This window comes from Toxorhynchites rutilus, chromosome 3 (assembly GCF_029784135.1).
Source record: "Toxorhynchites rutilus septentrionalis strain SRP chromosome 3, ASM2978413v1, whole genome shotgun sequence".
Classification (NCBI taxonomy): domain Eukaryota; kingdom Metazoa; phylum Arthropoda; class Insecta; order Diptera; family Culicidae; genus Toxorhynchites; species Toxorhynchites rutilus.
The window spans coordinates 37,794,964-37,813,749 of NC_073746.1; the positions used below are offsets into that span (position 1 = coordinate 37,794,964).

General features: G+C 38.6%; 1 protein-coding gene across 2 annotated transcripts in view; it reads left to right on the forward strand.

Annotated features, from left to right (window-relative positions):
* LOC129776090 (uncharacterized) overlaps nt 1-18,219 on the forward strand; it is a 35,323-nt gene extending 17,104 nt beyond the window's left edge. The window contains exons 1-2 of one of the 2 annotated variants that reach the window (XM_055781490.1): nt 7,502-7,764; nt 15,815-18,219. In XM_055781490.1, coding sequence (XP_055637465.1) covers nt 16,281-17,912 — 1,632 coding nt within the window. In that variant the 5' untranslated portion in view covers nt 7,502-7,764; nt 15,815-16,280 and the 3' untranslated portion in view covers nt 17,913-18,219. Of the gene's footprint in view, nt 1-7,501; nt 7,765-15,814 lie in introns of those variants that run through there. The other variant, XM_055781491.1, reaches the window with a different exon arrangement.
* Nucleotides 18,220-18,786: the final 567 nt, after the last annotated feature.

Consider the following 18,786-nt stretch of genomic DNA (forward strand, 5'->3'; position numbering starts at 1 on the left):
TTTTCTGATGAGGTTTTCCACATATTATATCAGAATACCAGAGAGATGTTTTTTTTCGTTTTTAAGTTATGATTTTTCAAAGTTAACATGTTATCAATTTTCCGTTTAATATTTCTATACGACTAGACTGGATGTATGTGACTATAATCCAATTAATTGGCAAGTGTGTAATTTTTTCAAAACAGGCTTGCTAGTAGGCTTTAATTTGATATGTCGATCATCGGTCATGTAGTTCAAAAGTAATAATTTTTTGAAAGAAGTCATTTTTGGGAAAAAAGGGAAAAATGATTTTTTGGACCATCGAGTAACTTTGAAAAATCATAACTCAAAAACAAAAAAAACGTCTACCTGGTTTCGAGATATGTTGTGTGAAAAATCCTCAGGTTTTCATAAAAAAAATAAAAAAAATTAGCGCCCTTGCGCTCTGTTCGGGAAGCACACAAATGGACAGAACAAATGTATGGGGAATTGGGAATGCTTCCTATTTTCATCAATTCAAACCATATACAGACTATGGGATTATAATGTATAGCATATCAAACAAATCTTAGAAAATTTTCGATTCCATTGGTATGCGAATCGTTGAAATCCGTTCGTAGCAAAAATAGTTATTAACGTTAACTTTATTTCATAAAAACGTGACCTGTTATCTGATTTGGCCCCCTTAATGTAAGACGTAGTCCTACGTCAAAAAAATGAGTGGGATGATTTGAGAATGCTCCAGCTGTGAGTGCTTATCACCACTATTCATCGACAGGGGTGAAAAACCGCGGTGCACAAATTACGTAATGCTAAAAATTTGGATTTGTATGTTACAGTATTCCAGAATAGACCTATATGTAAAATATAATAGCTTTATTGTGTATGGGTCCTGGAAGTTATGTGAGAAGCGTTTGACAAAGCTCAACACATCACTTGCCTTATTTATTACAATGTGGCTGTGCTCTACGAATGTGAGTTTACAGTTCGGGACGACGCCTAGATCTCTTAATATTTCACTTTTTTCACATTCACGATTTTTCTACATTTTGGTTTTCAAGACTTATCACAATGTTTGGTAAATGATTTTCTCTGCTTAATGTAATAAAACTGCATTTTTTTTACATTTAGTTTTAGTAGATTTTTATGACACCAGGTATGGAATGCCCATATATAGTTACGAAATGATGTACACAGGTACAGTAGAACTGCGATTATTCGCGAGCTCCATAGTTATTCTGTAGAGCTTTCTGAAATTTGTCAGTGAGAGGTAGTGGCACTTGCTCTTTTGTTTTGGTCATGGCTTTCACATTACCTGACCACTTACAGATGGATAGTTTAAAAATTTCTGTCCGTATTGATAAAACATAGTGTTCATGCTGAAATATCTTTATTTTATGTTATGTTTGCACCTAAATTTTAGTTCATTATCGCGATTACCGCGATTTTCGTTATTTGCGGTGACCTTGCCCGACTATTTCGCGGAAAATCGGGGTTCTACTGTACATTGATATGCTTGAGAACGAAGGAGACGTCATTAATGTTTATAATGAAGAGAAGAGAACCAACGTGAGAGCCTTGCGGGACTCCCGAAACTATTTTTACTGGATTTGAGAGAGAATTTTGAAACTGAATAATTTGTTCGATAAAAATTAAGCCAGTTGAAAAGTTCGTTTTCCAATCCAATTTTTTTCAATACTATTTCAGATTGGATATAATGGATATACAATACTGGGTTTTAGGCTTATTGTGAGACCATTGTCTCACTACTTATCATAAACCATTGCTCTTTTCCTCGAACGCTGAACGTCATCCTTTGCTCCAGCTGCTTTTCCACTTGTTTGGTTGTCAAATTCTATGTCTGCTTGGGCTGCACTTGAACCTTGATCGATGCTATCTCCACGGGAACCATAGTGACACAAGTGATGTCTCCAGAAAAGGCAGCAACATCTTCCGGAGGCACTCACATTTTCTGGGTTATCGTTCCAGAAGGTAGTGCTACTATGGTCAAGCGGTTAGTATCACAAATACCATGCCAGGAGTTCGGGTCCGGTTCCCAATCTAGTCGGGGGATTTTTCGTTGAAGAAGTTTCCTCCGACTTGCAATGTGGTTACGCGTATTCTATAGCTTGCCACTGAAAATACATTCAAGGCGTGTTATCTGTTATTGAGAAAGCATTGATATTGAAGAAAAAGGTTTCATAAGCTACAAAAGCGTCACTTTCTAGTTTTCTATCTAAGTTGCGTTAGGGCCACGAAAAAGACGGGTTTTTTGCTCTCTCTTTTATATGTCAACCTCTATATCAAAATTAGAGCTTATCAAGGCAAACAGTACATGTCTATATCTTAATCCTACTCAAAGTTATTGATGTATTTTTTACCTAAAAATTCATGATTTCAAAATTAATTTACAAACACAAGCATTACAAGCGAGCATCCAGACCGAAGTACTGCAGGAAGTTCCGGAGAGGTGCGAAAAGCTGCGCCGTAAGCACTTTATGCCGGGTGTCATTATCGTTATCGACGACGGGAATAACTTTACGTTCTCGGATAGTTCGAAACGCTGGGTACACTACACTCGATAAGGTTAGATATGCCCAATGTTACGAAGTGGGCGGTTATTTCGACCACTGGCATATCTAACCTTTACGTACAGACCACCATACCCCTACGCGGTCAATACGGAATTCTACACGAAGAACTGTTTGCCGAAAATGGTAGCTTTTGTGAAAAAGCACCATAAGGATGAAGATATTGTGTTCTGGTCGGACCTAGTTTAGTGCCATTGCGTAAATACCACTCTGGATTGTTTGACCGCCCGTAACACAATCCGCCAAATGTACCCCAGGCGCGGCCAATCGAGTCGTATACTGTGCCAGTCAGTGTACGAAAATGTTTGGGAAGTCTGCACAGCTCAACAATCCCGTATCATCAGACGGGCCGAAAATTTCCCACAAGGTGGTCCAGACCATGATGGCGAGAGTTCCGGAAATCTTGAGGAAGATTGAAGATAATTGTTTCACACTTCAAACGCACATTGTATGGACTTGTGAAAATGCAATAAAGAAATGAATTAAAAAATTATAGGAGGTTGTGTTAAAGACACGACCGCATTGTTGACGTAGAACGAAGCTGTAATTTAATTCAAGTCGCTTGTTTATAACTATGAATATTATTTGATAATGCTCCGAAAATTTTGAAATAACCATTCTACCAGTTTGGTCGCCCTGAAATGTTTTTTTTATTGTAGAAATCATGATAATTGTTTGATGATTCATTCTTGTGCTCGCAGAACAACGCATGCTAGAGATAAGCGCAGCTGTCATCCTTAGTGGAGAAAGTTTTGCTACTGGCAAGCGAAACCAAATCACATACAAAATTTTAGAACGACATTTACGTTCTTGTTGACTAAATAAACGAAATGAACTCTATCTGTTAATCACAATAACCTCGAAAAGTGTAGCACTGCTTCATAATGATCAAGATTAGCGCAAATGCAATACTAGTTGAAAGCAGTTTTGCGACTGGCACGCGAGCCCAAATAAATTAATAACCTAATATAACTTATTGTATAACTTTGTATTCCCCAAATATTTTTTTGTTGCACAACATTAACATCTGCTTCACAATAGTGTCAGTTCAATGCATCGATGCAGAAAACAAACAATGTTAACTGCTTGGAAAAAGGCTGAATATTTGCCTCAGCAGAGATTCGTTACCAATACAGCATTCGATCCCTCGCCGTCCAGCTCGTCCAGCAACGATGTTGTTCAGTCTATTTCCGCACGAAGAATGAAAGTTTGCCTCAGCGAAATCCACTGTTTATACTCTAGGCAAATATTCCCCTTCGTTTTTCTTCTTTTCCTTTGTTCACGGAAATTTTACAACTTACGATTTCCCCTTTGTTGCTCGTTATTGACAGCTCTGTTCGGAAAGCACACAAATGGGCAGAACAAATGTATGAGGAAATGGGAATGCTTCCAATTTTCATTAATTTAAACCTTATACAGACAATGGGATTGTAATGTATAGCATATCAAACAAATCTTATAGAATTTCCGATTCGTTTGGTATGTAAATCGCCAAAATCCGTTCGCGGCAAAAATAGTTATTAAAGCTAACTTTATTTCATAAGAACGTGACCTGTTTTCTGATTTGGCACCCTTAATGAAAGACGTAGTTCTTCGTCAAACTTTCGTCACACGTTTGTTCATTTAGTCCCGCTACTTATGGCTCACCCGCTAGAGTTTGGAACGATACAGGTTACATAATTTATGTTCAGGTGTTCAGAATTTCCATTTTTCGACAAATACAGAATAATGTTTATACAGCCACATCGTCATCGAAAATTCCACGTGGTTAAATGAAGACGGCGCCATAAATCTTCAAATGGCATCCTTGTATTTGTCTAAAGCCGGGTTCAGACGGTGCGAGTAAGCATATGATTCGGTCTAGTCAGTTACTGCAGTGCAGCTACTCACACCGTGTGAACACATCATGCCAGCTAGTGTCATATGTGTTCCGGCGTGCGAGCTAGTTCAAAGTTTTTTGAATTTACTTGCACTCGCATCCCGCAAAACGCCAAAAACCGAATTTAGCGTTCGAATCAGGGATGCCAAATGTAAAGAAATGTCTCTATTTTTAAGATATTTGAAAATATGCGAAGATATTTATAGACTTGAGAATTATTGAAAAAACAAATAAAACCCTCATAGTTTCTAAACGAAATCGTTGTTATTTCGTTTTGCACGCTTTCTTTTTGAGATAGTTTTCTTGAGAATCTCTAATACAGAATCATTATCAGGCACAATTTTCATTCAAAATTCACTCACAACTTGCAAAAAAGTATTGAATACATATTTAATGTAAAAAAGTACATTTTCATTCATTATTTTGATTTTTGACGCGTATTTATTCCACGAAGGTACACGAAGCTGCTGGCAAGGCGAAATAAATAAAATTTTAAAAAATCTTTTAGACTGCCATTTATAGCATCACACACTTCCGGAATTACCATAGCTATGGATGCTTTCGAGATTCTTAAAAATATCGACAACAATCTGAACGATATTCCAGAAGAAAGGTACATCAATGTCATTTCTCAAGATGGGTCTATGGTACTAGGTGAGGCCGTTTCGTCACTATGTTGGTTAAGGGAGCGGTATATGAAAACAGTACGGAAGAAGGCAGAAGGGGAATTATTTGCTTGTAGCGTGAAAGAGACAGACTGATCAGGAGCGAGCTTCGGCACTAGCGTATTGTGTTTTGGTTAAAAAACAAAAAACAGTAGACTTCCAAGATGGCTGAAGAGTGGTTTTAGCAAGTTGGCCCACCTTAGGATATACTTCTACGCGCCTTGGTCATTTCTAATTTCACTCTTACAGGTACAGCATCCCGAGATGGGAAATGTAAGGTGGGAAGATTTTCAAATCTGTGACGTCACAGATTTTGTTTATGAGTGTTACTTTTCTTATAACAGTCCACTACATAGGAAAAGTATTGATATGAAAAGTAAAAATAATCAGATGAAATGAACGAACTATTTTTTTTCATTTAAACAATGCTTTTATTTATTTGTTTATCCTTTTTGTCTATTTTAGGCTTATTAGCATTTGAGCTGTAACAGAGCCGAATTTTAATCGTGTACATGTCACATGTTTGTCATATCTATAATTAGCACATTACACAGTTGCCATTTTTCGGCGTTAGAGTATTCCCTTCTATACCATTGCATATGGTACACATTTACATAGTAGCCATTTAGGCATAAGAGTTTTCCTTCTGTTCTTCCATTATCCAGTTAGACCGGACAGCGGAGACAGTTGATTGATCATTGATGAGTTATTTATAGAACAGCAACTCGAGGTGTCTTGCAGATCAGAGCAGTTGTATGGATGAATCGATCTTATTTCGACCGTGGATAGATCTCCACCGCTGATGATTGTTGCGTGGACGTAGTTATTCTGTAACAACACAAAGATGGCCAATGGGGGCCTTGAGTATTGAGCTCACGATCGATCGCTTACTAAGCGAACGCGCAACCAATGTAGCTACGGAGACACCCCACTGTTTATTTTTAGATGATAAATGTAATGCGAAAAATATTTATTGGAAATACGTTGTTATTTTCTATGTCCTTTTTCGACGTTATTCGTTGATTCATTCAATTCTGTATTATTTGAGTAACTGAACTGACTGTTATGCCTTGTATGTGAACTTCCTATTTTCCTGGCTACTAATACAATCAAAGTTTAACACAACCAAAACCCGTGAATCTTCCCACCTTCTATTCTTCATCTCGACAGCATCCCTCATGAGTGTATCTTGGCGTTGTATTTGTGGAGCAATTAAATCCAACAGTTTTTCCAATTGTTCAGGTGTTATTCTCAACACTGCTTTGTAATCTCGGGGATCCTCATCGTAGAGTTCCTTCAATATTGTATTTGTTGCTCCTTTTCTTTGCATCCAATTCCTGGGCTGGATACTTTTTTCTTTCTGTTTTTTCGGATAGTAATTTCAGTTCAAAGAAATTCAGCACAAAGTATGTTTTTTTAAACACGATCAGCTTGTGTTTCGCTATAAAATTGTGTAATGATACATTCAACTGAAAATCTAAGATGAAAACTTCCCTTAGAGGCGAATGAACTGCAAAGTTTAAAGCCTCTTAAAAACAAAGAAAGAAGAAAGAAAACTTCCAATAAAGAAGTAGATTTCGGATCAATCATCTGACAAATTCGGACCTGATTGCTGTTCTGACTATTTGATGGACATTTGAAAAATCGCCTGGCATCCCTGGTAAACCCGTGCCGCAGTATCTAGTTTCTCGCCAGCAGCTCACACCGTGTGAACGGATTAGGCGAGTCAACCAATTGTCAAGCGAGTCCATCGGGTCAGTAGCTGCTCATTGACAAGTCAGCTACTAGCAACGTATAAATGGGTCTTAAACCTCCAACTGCAATGCGTGGCGCGAACATTTTTACTTGCTAGAAAGATTAGCCATCGTCGCATGCAGCATGCACGAGGAAGCAAATTCGTGTCCCCATTAAATAATTTGGGTCTTATTTAGGAAAAGGACAAAACATCATGTGCGTGTCATATATTGGGAAAATTGTCAATGACCATGATTACAGATAACGATTTACCACATGTACTTTAATAATGGAATAGGGTTGTCAAACAAATATTTGAACCTTGAAGCAAATTGAGAAGAAATCTAACTCGATCGTTGCATTTTCTAGTAGAGAATGTCGTTTAATGACTATTTTTTGATCTTGTTTTCGCGGTTTAGCGGTCCGAGGACAGATCACGAAATGCGAATGCAGCTGTCCGCTCCTGTGCTCGTTAAGTAAGAGAAAGCAAGCTTACACCTTCGAATAGCCAAAATATACGATGGATAAAGATATGAACAAAACAAAACTCCGTATCACACAGAAGGAAATACATAGTAGTGACGGCAGGATTTGCTACGTGTGTACGTAATGGCGCAAATTCAAAAACACGGACTGTGTATTGGTTGTGTTCATTTTCATCACCTTTGCTAGAGGGACCGGTAAAACAGAAATATTAGACGCGGGACGACAATTTAGCGGGCACAGTCAGTTGTCGGTTGGCATTCGTTGCGAAAGTTTAGTGCCGGAAGGATCCTATCGTCGGAATTTCGGCGTCAGTCTTTCCTATTTAACGGTATACAGCTAGTGTGTGGTTGAATTGAGCTGTTACGAAAGTATACTTGTTCACGGAATTCGCATTGTTTCAACAGTTTTGGGATTGTTTTCCATTCAATAGGTAAGTGTGCGTGTGTGGGATTTGTAACAGAAGCTAAGTGTTTATGGTACCATGTGTCCAAGTGGATGATTTAAAGCTTTAATCCTCTTATCTTATAAATTGTGCATGTATCTGCAATTACCTACGATAACACTGTATGTTATGAGTGTTTTCCGAACGTTGCGAGCAAAACATATTGGTTCTACGAACATTGTGTGCTCACGTTCGACCAAATTCCGGAAATGTAAATTGTTCATTACACACAAAAAGAGGTTCACTGTTTGGCCACATATGATTTTCACCCACAATTGAATTGTCGAATTTAATAGGTTTGCTTTTTCAGTACATTTGTGATGGGTAATGACATTATTGACACTGGTTCGAGATGTGGTGTTGAGAAACGCGTTCCGACCCTGGTTGAAGTGTTAATTTTATCTGAATACAATGCCGTTTTTACTCATGTTCCGAACAGTCTCAAATCCCGAACTTTTTATTTTGAAATGTAAATTTACAGAACAGATACAGCCTATAATTTATAATAATAAGTATTTGCAAAAAGTGACAGTCAAAGCCCTTAGTAAAATGTATTTGTTAGAAGATTCCGTAAAAAACAAGCATCTTAAGTTTTTCAAATTTTGTAGTTGTTTTCTCTGTTTGGTTTGCTGTCTCCAGGTTAGGTGCTAGAAAAGAAGCGACAGTAGAAAAGGACTAAAAGGACATCTACAGTGACCCTTAACGAAAAAAATCCACTTGAACCATTATCATATCATAAGGCCTGAATGAATAATTTTTGTGAGATGAGAGTATATTTTTGTATTATAAAAGTACTATAAACTCTCCTGTACTCGCGCGCAAAATCGTAAATCGTATCGTATAGTGTGCGTGTCTCTGTAATATTGCTATTGTGTATTTTTAGGCGTCATTGATATTTATTTAAAGAAAAAGATATAATTGAATGAAAAAACACCAGAAAATATTTTTTCTTTAACATCATTTATTTTTAATAGTCATTTAATTCAGCCACCTCATTGATTCTCGGTCTGTCAGACCGTATGACCGTACCGCGGTTATAGGAAGGTTAACAAGGTATATACACAGAGATTGATACAACAATGTAGTTAATTTATTATTTAATAATAGCTTGTAAAGCAAATCAGTGAAATGTATCCATCATACAACATACATACAACAAGAAGAAAAAAATCCACTTTCAAAATTCATAACAAAAAAAATTTGATTTTGCAAACTTAAGATCTTCAGTATGGAATATGACCCCCGTGAGCCTCAATCACCTTCTAAAGGTGTTGGGCATGCTCTCCACCAAATTCTTCAAAAGTCAATCTCCTTTAGGCCGAGGACATAGTAAACGCGGTGCGATGCGATGCGATGCGATGCGGAACGATAAATTGGAGGTCATCGCGTGCTATGACATACTGATCGCTTTAGATCGGGCGTTTTTTGATGTTTCATTCCACTCCATTCCACATGTAAACAACCAAGCACAAGGATGCCAGATACGATAACACATCTTCATTCTGTAAACAATTGAATTGTGAGATATTATATTTAGTAATAAATGGTGTTTTTTCTCAACCAAAGCTTCAACCAAAAATCTAAATTGAAAGTACAGCAAATGAAACATTTTTCTCAGTGGCATTTGATTACTTTTTCTCTTAACAACTCAATTTAATTTTCGTTCGATGAGTTCAGTTGTAAACATATTTATAGATAAATCGTCTGGCAACCATCAGATGTGTTCACTCGCGGCAAAACACTCCACAAACAGTTCCGGCGCATTGAAATCCGCATCGCATCGTTTACTATGTCAGGTCCGACCGGTTTGCATTTGATTTCCACATTCGTGAACGAAAGAGCTTTCCCGCAAAAGAGCCCGCGTCGGCGAACGCATCGCATCGCGTTCACTATGTCCTCGGCCTTAGGATCATTGTCATGTTGGAAAATGAAGTCTTTGCCTAAGCCGGTATCTGCAACGGATTCACGAAGAATTTCATTGATGGTGTCAATGTAGACGTCAATTGTCATGCCGTTGATTTGAACCAAGTATCCTTCTCAAGCCCAGACAAAGCAACTCTAGACCATGATGTTTCCACCACTGTTCTTTTCCCGTAGGTTGTAGGCGACGATCTTGTAGCGTTTTACCTGATTTTCTCCAAACTCGCACTCGTCGTTTTTGATTAAATATCTCATAACTTCTATTCGTCAGTCCTCAAAACACGTTTCCAGAAAGATAGCGGAGACATTTTTTTTTGCGAACCGTGCTTTTTCATTGTTGGGGGACTGATGTATGGTAGTTTATGAGCGAACTTGCCCTGCAAACCATGTTCCCTAATTCTGCGGCTAATTGTTCGGACGGATATTGAAATCTGAAGGTTTTACGTGATAGATTGAAATGTTATCGATAGATTTTTCTTGATTTCTTGATAGATTTCTGACTTGTGTTGTGAGTGGAATATGAATGTTTAAAATGGCACAGATTGATGTTTGGTGAAAACTGCTCCGATGTGGGTTCGAACTCCGGTAGTCTAGATTAATTCAACAGCGGTTAAAACTTTCGAATGCATCAGCATTTCATTGACATTTCAATATGATGTAATATGTTCTTTATTAGGATCTAATATGATTTACTGTTTCATGATTTTCTTCAGCATGCAACACGATTTACTACAGTACTGAATCAATTTAAATTATACGCTTATACGACACACAAACTGCATCAGCGTAATATACGCATATGATGCGGATTAAATATATTTTACGACAATGTACATCATAAAATTGATGTTTATTATACCGAATTGCGACTTAATTTGATAATGGTATATAAAGTCGAGTTTTTACATTTTATGCGATTTCAAATATACACGATACATACTTTGAATGATATTATATGCGATTATGATTTATTCGGATTTCTTGTAAGACTTGACACGTGCAAAATTATACGATTTAATGTTTGCTGGGTACGACTGATACTATATTTTGCAGCAATTTTCCGTTGTGATAGATTGTCCTAACAATCTTTCACCACTAAATTTCGTATGGGGATTGAAATTTGTTTATCAGCCATGGTTACATTAAGTTCCAACACTTTTTTCAGCGATGAACAACTGACGCACAGCTTGAATCGAACGTAAATGGCTCGTACAAATAGTTTTGACATAAGGCAACACCAATGACGAGGGGTGCGTCAATGTTTTGTCACAAGATATTGTGAAATTTTCCAGTGGATTTTTTTCCATGACATACCTGTTTTAACCAAGAATTACCGAATTTGTATATAACTTGAAAAATTGCGGATCAAATTGGAATTACTCAATGCTGTTCAATAACGGTTGGTATGAAAATCAACGTAATCCTGTACGCTGAAAATCTGGTTGAAGCAGAAGTGTTTCAATCCGGAAGACGAGTATGGGTGCTGTGTTTCTTGGGACGACATTCTACCAATAGTGAAGTGAATAGCAAATCTTATATCCAAAAAGCGTTGGAGGAACTAATAGTGACTGGATGAACTCTGGAGCATTTTACTAAACTATCCTTGGCAAGTCAAGAAAAATGGCGAGCTTCCGGTAGATGTTTTTGTCGATGGACATCTCCATTCTGGCCATTCAATGCCGTAAAGATTTCTGCATTATTTTGGTATATCTGCCTCCAAACCTCACTCATTTCATTCCGTTACTAGACGTTTCATTTTTCAAACTAATGAATGCTGGCTCCGTTATGTGGCTTTTTGAAAATTAAGGTGCAATGAAAATTAGCATCAGTTAGAAATTGGCATCTAGAGCTCGACAGTTATTCTCTAGATAAAAATTGTCTTCAACAAAGTTGTTACATATGACAGAGCGCTCATTTCTGTGTTATCAAAAATAGGGTGACCGAAATTGTCGATGAAATTAAAAATTTAATTCTCATCTTTCTAGATAGAGGTAAACATAGCTCGACAATGTTGTAGCTCCAGTTATTTGAAAGAACTTTGTGGAACAAAGATTTTTTCTATCTCTGAAATAACCGATATAGCGCTTTTTTCCTAAGTTGCGTTAGGGTCATGGAAAAATTGTTTTTATTCTCTAACTTTTATATTTAAAATTCTACATGCAAACAGTTTTCGAAAAACTTTTAGAGCTTATTAAAACGAACATTTTGCGATGCAGAACTTGTCAATATCTCAACTCTGCCCAAAGTTATTGATATTTCTTCCCAAAACATACGCTTTTTTCGGTTCCCGGAATAAATCGCCACAGAAAACGACTGCAACAGAAACCACCGCTTATAAAATGTGTAGTAGGCTATAAATATTGTGGCGCGGTATTGTATTTCAAAACAAGAATTAACCGGGCAAACGTATCGCCCCAGGCAAACGTAACGCCCCGGGCAGACGTATACCGTCCGACGCTCGCTAGAGCTCGGTCGGACATTGCTAAAGGATCGTATCCTATGTTTCAAACTAACCGGGCAATCAGTGGATCCCAGGTTTGCGTGCGAGACACCGCCGCTTCCGACGGCGGGTCGGCGGTGGACTCGGATTGCGTCATCTTGGCGGCATGGGCCGCCTCGATTCCTTATCCTCGCCAAATGGGGACTTCGTCCCCATTACATTGTCCTCAGAATAAATTTCGAAAAACGAGAACAAGAGAATAAATTTATAATAGAAATGTGAGGCACATGATGTTTTTCCCGCGCCAAATATTTCTAGCCTACTACACTTTTTCTAAGCGGTTGTTTCTGTTGCAGTTGTTTACTGTGGCGATTTATTCCGGTCACCGCTTTTTTCATTTGTTTATTATTCTTTCTGGGGCAAGAAGAAACAATGTTTATTGGTGGCATTTGAAGAGCAACTTGTTATTGTTATTTTTTGTATTTGAGTAAATTAAATTTGAAAAAATGAGTTTGTGATAATCACCCTAATGCAACTTAGAAAAAAAGCACTAAATCGATTATATTAAAAGATAGAAAAAACGCTTTGTACTACAAAGTCGATGAAAATAATTGGGGCTACACCATTGTCGAACTATGTTTGTCTCTATCTATAAAAATAAGAAGGTTACATTTTTGATTTCACCTAAAATTATGTCACCCTATTTTTGACAACATTGAAAAAAACATTCCATCGTATGTAATAACTTTGTCGAATACAGTTTTTGTCTAGAGAATAAATATCTTCCATAGAATTGCATCTAGCGCTTTCTATCTAAGTTGCATTAGGGTGACCATGCAAAACGGATTTTTTTGTTCTAAAAAACAGGAAGTGGGTTATATCTGTGGTATAACCGCAAGGTTGACGTAGGACTGTCGTTGATTTAGTGATCATTTGTTTGAAGTTGAATCTGAATTCATTCTGAATGAATGAATAAATGAATATTTGGGGGACTTCGAAAACCAGAGCGTTACGTTATCCGTTAACGTTATGCATTCAGTATTGGGTACGAGAATATTCTACTGATGGGGAAGAATAATCTTCAGAAGCTTTCCTGTTGATTGCACTTGATTGAAAAATCACAAAACAAAATGTATTTGGTCGCAGTATTATATGGATTATTTTTCAGCAACGATGACATCTCCTATGAGTTATAGATAACGGTACTCAGTTTCAAACAAAGTGGCTACCCATACAAGACAAAGCACAGTGCGTTGAATGCATAGAAATGTGGGACAAAAATCAACAGCAGCAGAATTTAGCCATTGTAACACTTTGGTGTGATGCAAAAGATTGTTCATAAGTATCAGAACTACTGTTTGCATAAATGTCTCATGTTATTTGAATAATTGCATAAGTGTCTCAAGCGACAAAATCTTTGTTCATCTAAAGTGAAAAGTTCTGATCATTTCGGATATGCAGAAATCATTATTTGAGTAACTACTGCTTCAAATTATGTTGAAGTAGTTGTTTTTAACGAGCAGAATAATTGCATAATTGCATAAGTGTATTATGTCATCTGAGTAATCTCATGTAAAAAAATCTTTGTTAAAAGTAAAAAGTGCCTATTTTTTTGGATACACATATCTGGCATTAATTACACATTTATTGTATCAATGGCAAAAGAGTTTCATATTCAACGAATAATACAAACAAAATTATGCATTAATTATACTTCATATGATTTACTCTTGGGAACTGTTTCGAATTATTTCACACGAAGATGAATTATAAAATATAATTTTTCTATAGAAACAACCCATTAAAATACATTATTAATACATAAATATAGTTCATAAAAGTTCATAAAAAACATAAAAAAATTTTTTTCAAGGAAAAATAATTCCGACCAGTACGATAACCATGCCCAAATTTTACGACCGCAAAGGATTAATCTGTCCAGTCGAAGGATATTATCGGCAAAAAAGGGTCTAGGAAATTTTTCGGATTAAAACATATTTTTTTTCCATTTGGAAAACGCTTACGTCTATTTATGCGTACAATCAATAGTTTCAATGAATATTTGTTCGCATAGTATTTACAATTCCGATAATAGTCAAAACGTCTCCGACGGTAGTTTCAGTTGTTATCGGATAAAATCAAAAAGGTTTGGAAGAAATTTAGTGAAATGTCTGGAAAAGGTGCTCTTGATTTGTTGCGAGTCTATGATAGTACTTTTTTCCAGAAGAATACTCTGGGATATGATAAGAACAGCAAGTTCGTGTTTTTTCAATTAATTGCATATGTGAAGGCAATCGGCAATGTTGGTAATTTTAGCAACATGATTTACCGATATCACGATCAATCGCATAAAGATGGTGAACTGACTTACACCAACGGGATGAGTAAATGCTGAGTATGTGGAATAATTCGATGTCGAATCAGAGGAGTTATAATGCTAAGAACCAATATTATTTTAATTTTACTACTGATCGGATTGTTTCATTATCTACTTGAAGATTCAAATGCAGTGCAGCATACAGAAAATGGTAATTATATGAGCAATATTTCAATGGTGTCTTATATTCATCTATTAGGAAACACTAAGTAATAAGACACTATCGTGACAGGCATTTGTGGACTCTACAAACGTAGATTTAGCTTATAGCACATAATACTTATAATTGTTGATTTTCGAACGATGCATGAAAGCTGTATGGAACTACGTCTGTTATGCGGACAAACAGTGATTTTTCGGAAACGTTTTTTCCAAAATTGCTCAAATGTTTTCGAACAAAAAATGTTTGTTTGCATGTTGAGCAAACGTATTACATTACGTAGAATGCAAAACGGCGAAAAAGTCTATTTAGTTCTTTTTGTCGCTTACGTCTTCTATACAAACATGGGCAGGGTAGTCCACTGCTAAATAAAGCCTCAGAGTCAATGGAAAATATAGACCAAATACTGAACAATGGATTTCTAAAGTGCGGCCTGCTTTAATGGAACGCAGAAGCCATTGATTATGAAACTTTACCTGATCCAATTCCCAAAAATAAACTGCAAAATAAAAATCACTTGTTGATTCCCGATGATCTTGTGTATAGTAGAATCCCTGCCACGCTATTCCTGTGAGGAATTTGAGACAGCAGTGTTCGGAATTTAAGTCAGCGACAAAAATGGTGTTCGGATTGTGAGTCAAATATAATTTCAATTATTGTTAGTTTTCTGTCATGGATAGGGATTCGCAAATCAATTTTATTATGTTCAAGGGGAGAGAAGACTATTGCATTTAAAAATCAAATTACTCTTGCGAAACTGTACCATTTTGAGTAATGAGACACTATTTAATGGCCCACTAATCTGAGGTGTTCGGAATTTGAGACAAAATGGCACTAGGGATGCATTACCGAATCGGATTCCATTGCGAGGGAAAAAACTCCCTGTTAATTGTTATTCATAGCAACACTAATTTGAATCACATATTCCCTGCTATCTATTTCCACGTTATCAGTCTCTATTTCCCCAAGATCAGTTACGAAAACAATCCCATTCAATCCATTATTTTATATCAAGCGAAACGATTATGTGCGGACAACAACGAAGATTCTACACTGTAACGTTCTCTGAATGCAGCTTATAAATGCCGAATGATAAAAATAGCCATCACATTTACGTTTATGCTCTTGTTTGTATTTTCAGAAATCCCACAACGCAAGTGTTTTGTCGTGCTTTGAATAATTAGTGCTCATCAGGATCACATTCGTGGAGAAAACACCTGTGAATAAAAAGCAGCATACAGAACATTTAGGTACAATCACAATTTTTTCACCTGCAAGTTTCAGTGAGAAGTGCTGGTCACGAGATCATTGAATAGCGTCTTAACTACTCTCGCTTCGACCTTGACTGATCGTGTGAATCACAAATCGTTACGGCAGCCATTAGCGAGAGGCACACGGCGGCGCAGAAAGCAGAGTAGGGAAATATTCAAATTGTACTCAATTGTTGTGCCGCCACCAGCGAGTGGTCAGTTTAGTTTCGAGTGCGGACTGAGAAGGAATTTCCACCTGAGCTGAGGCGGAAATTTTATGCTATGCAGTAAAGAGGATTTGAAACAGTGCACAACAAAAAATCACCACAATCCGGTTCCACAGTGTTAGAAGTGAACATGGCCAACAACGATCGACAAGTGAGAGTGCCTAAAAATAAGTTGAAAGCATGCGCGTTGTGTGTGCTGATTTGCTTAGCAAGCTTGATCGAAGTGAGTGAAGCGCGCAAAGTTGCAACTGGTCGTGTAACAAAGCCCACTGCTAAGCGGGGCTATGCAAGCCCGGACATTGCTAAGTTAAGTTATTCACAAAGCCATGCTGCTCCGGCACCGAAGCCGGCTCCTGCGCCCGTAGCGTCCGCACCCGCCCCGCAACCAGGAAGACCCATTGGCTGGAATGTGCAAAATAGTGCACCTCCGCCATACTCTGCTCATCCGAATCACGGATCTCCGCCACAATTTTCCCCACAGGCCAATCCAACGTTTGCACATGGCAATCCAGCATTCCCACCACCCCCTATGCAACAGGGTTCACCAGGAGGATTTGGAAGCGCACATGCTCCTGCCACGAATACAGGATTCCCATCACAGCCTCCTCAAGGATTCCCAGGTGCTCCATTTGGTCAGCCTGGTGGTGGGATCGCTCCGATGTCTAATGCAGGATTCCCGCACCAGCCTGCTCAAGGATTCCCCGGATCCCCTGTGGCCCACCCTGGAGGTGGGTTTGCTCCGGTTCCTAACGCTGGATATCCCTCGCAGCCTGCTCAGGGTTTCCCAGGGGCAGTTCCGATGGGTCAACCCGGTGGTTTCCCACCAGCAGGTTATCCTCAGCAGCCTGGTTATCAGCAGCCAGCGGTTGGTGGATTCCAACCACAACAACAACAACCAGCAACAGTCATTCATCACTACGAACAACCATCGTCCGGAAGTAGCGGATTAGGAACAGTTCTAGGAGCAGGTGTGGCTGGACTTGCCGCAGGCGTTGGCGGAGCAGCACTTTACGACGCTCTTAAACCGAAGGATTCGAAGGAAGCCGCACCGGCAGTTACGGAACCTACCACAACTACCACAACCACTACTCTGGCACCTATAAACCCTAATGGGGATGCCCCGTTGGCTCCACTTGTGCCGGATCCCAACGGTGAAGCGCCACTTGCTCCACTTCCAGCTCCTGTCAGCCCCGTTAGTGAAACTCCCCTGGCACCAATCCCTGCTGCACCAGCAAATCCAAACGGTGAAACTCCCCTAGCGCCAATTCCTGTGATCCCGTCAAACGGAGAAACATCACTCGCGCCACAACCAATGGAGACCACTGTCGCCGCGTCCGAAAGTAGCAGCCCTTCCAGTGAAAACCCCCTGGGAATGGCCCCTCTAGCGCCACTTCCTGTCTCTGAAGATACCCCAACGTCTTCAACACCATCCGAAGCCACATCTTCCGCAACGGCCGCCGCCGATCTCACGACTACCCCCGAGAACCCCCTGGGATCGGTCCAACTCGCAGCCTTTCCGGTTGCCGTAAATGCTTCATCCTCTGAGGTGCCCGCCGAGAAAGTGACCCCCGCGGCAGCCTCAACCATAGCGCTGGAGGCACCGAACGCTGCCCTCAGCATTCAACCGAACGAAGCCGCAGTTGGACCAACGAATGCGCCTCAGCTCAGTGCCCAGCAGATGGCTGGCGGGAAGGGTCACCAGCTGGAAATTTCCACCTTCTTGCTGCTTGTTCCGGCGATCTGTAAGTTCCTGCTGTCGTGAAGTGGTTTGAGATTTTTTTGGGGCGTGACAATGTGATTCCAAAGATATGCGAATAAAAAGACAACAAAAAAAAAACGGGAGAGATGATTCAAAATCATTCCATTCTTATCAGGTTGATCTATGTTGAAGTAGGTACTTTCGAACGCTATTGTTTGTTTCTTAGGTTAGTTAGGACACGTTGAGTGCACCATTGATTTTTGATTCACGCAAGTGCGATTGTTAGAGGTATTTCGAATATAAACGTCACAAAGTGAGTGTTGAAAAAAAATCGCTTTCAGTTAATTTATTTAGAGAACATCCCTCATCAACTGTATAATCAAAAAGCGGGACGGAGGCCGCTGTTTAATTCAAGATCAATAAACGCCTTATCATATTAATGAGGGAAGTAATTAAATGGTTGAAACATTATTCAGATTGATTTGATATCGTTTTCCTGCTTGATAAGTTGTTTCGTTGCCCTTCAACACGCTAATCGTATAACTCGTATTTCGTGTTATTTTGTAAGGCAAGATGAGTAACGAGAAATTAAAGTCGGAACTGTGAACGACTAAACTCTTAAATTTTTTGACGTAGGACTACGTCTAACCGGAAGATATAGGGGGTGAAATGGAAATCTAGGCACTGAACAAGTAGGAAAAAATGCAAGATTTGGAACGCTTATAACTCGAGCATTTCTCAATAGATCGCAAAGGTTTTTGCATCAATTGATAGGAAATATATCTACGCATCTATCATAACGAATAACATTTCATTTTTCTTGAGATAAATAATTGAATAATTGTGAAATATCAAGCATTGTCAAAATGCACTATGTGCCCATTTTTTATTGGTCCATTTTGTGCTCCTCAAATCGAACCGACCAAAACGGGCAACC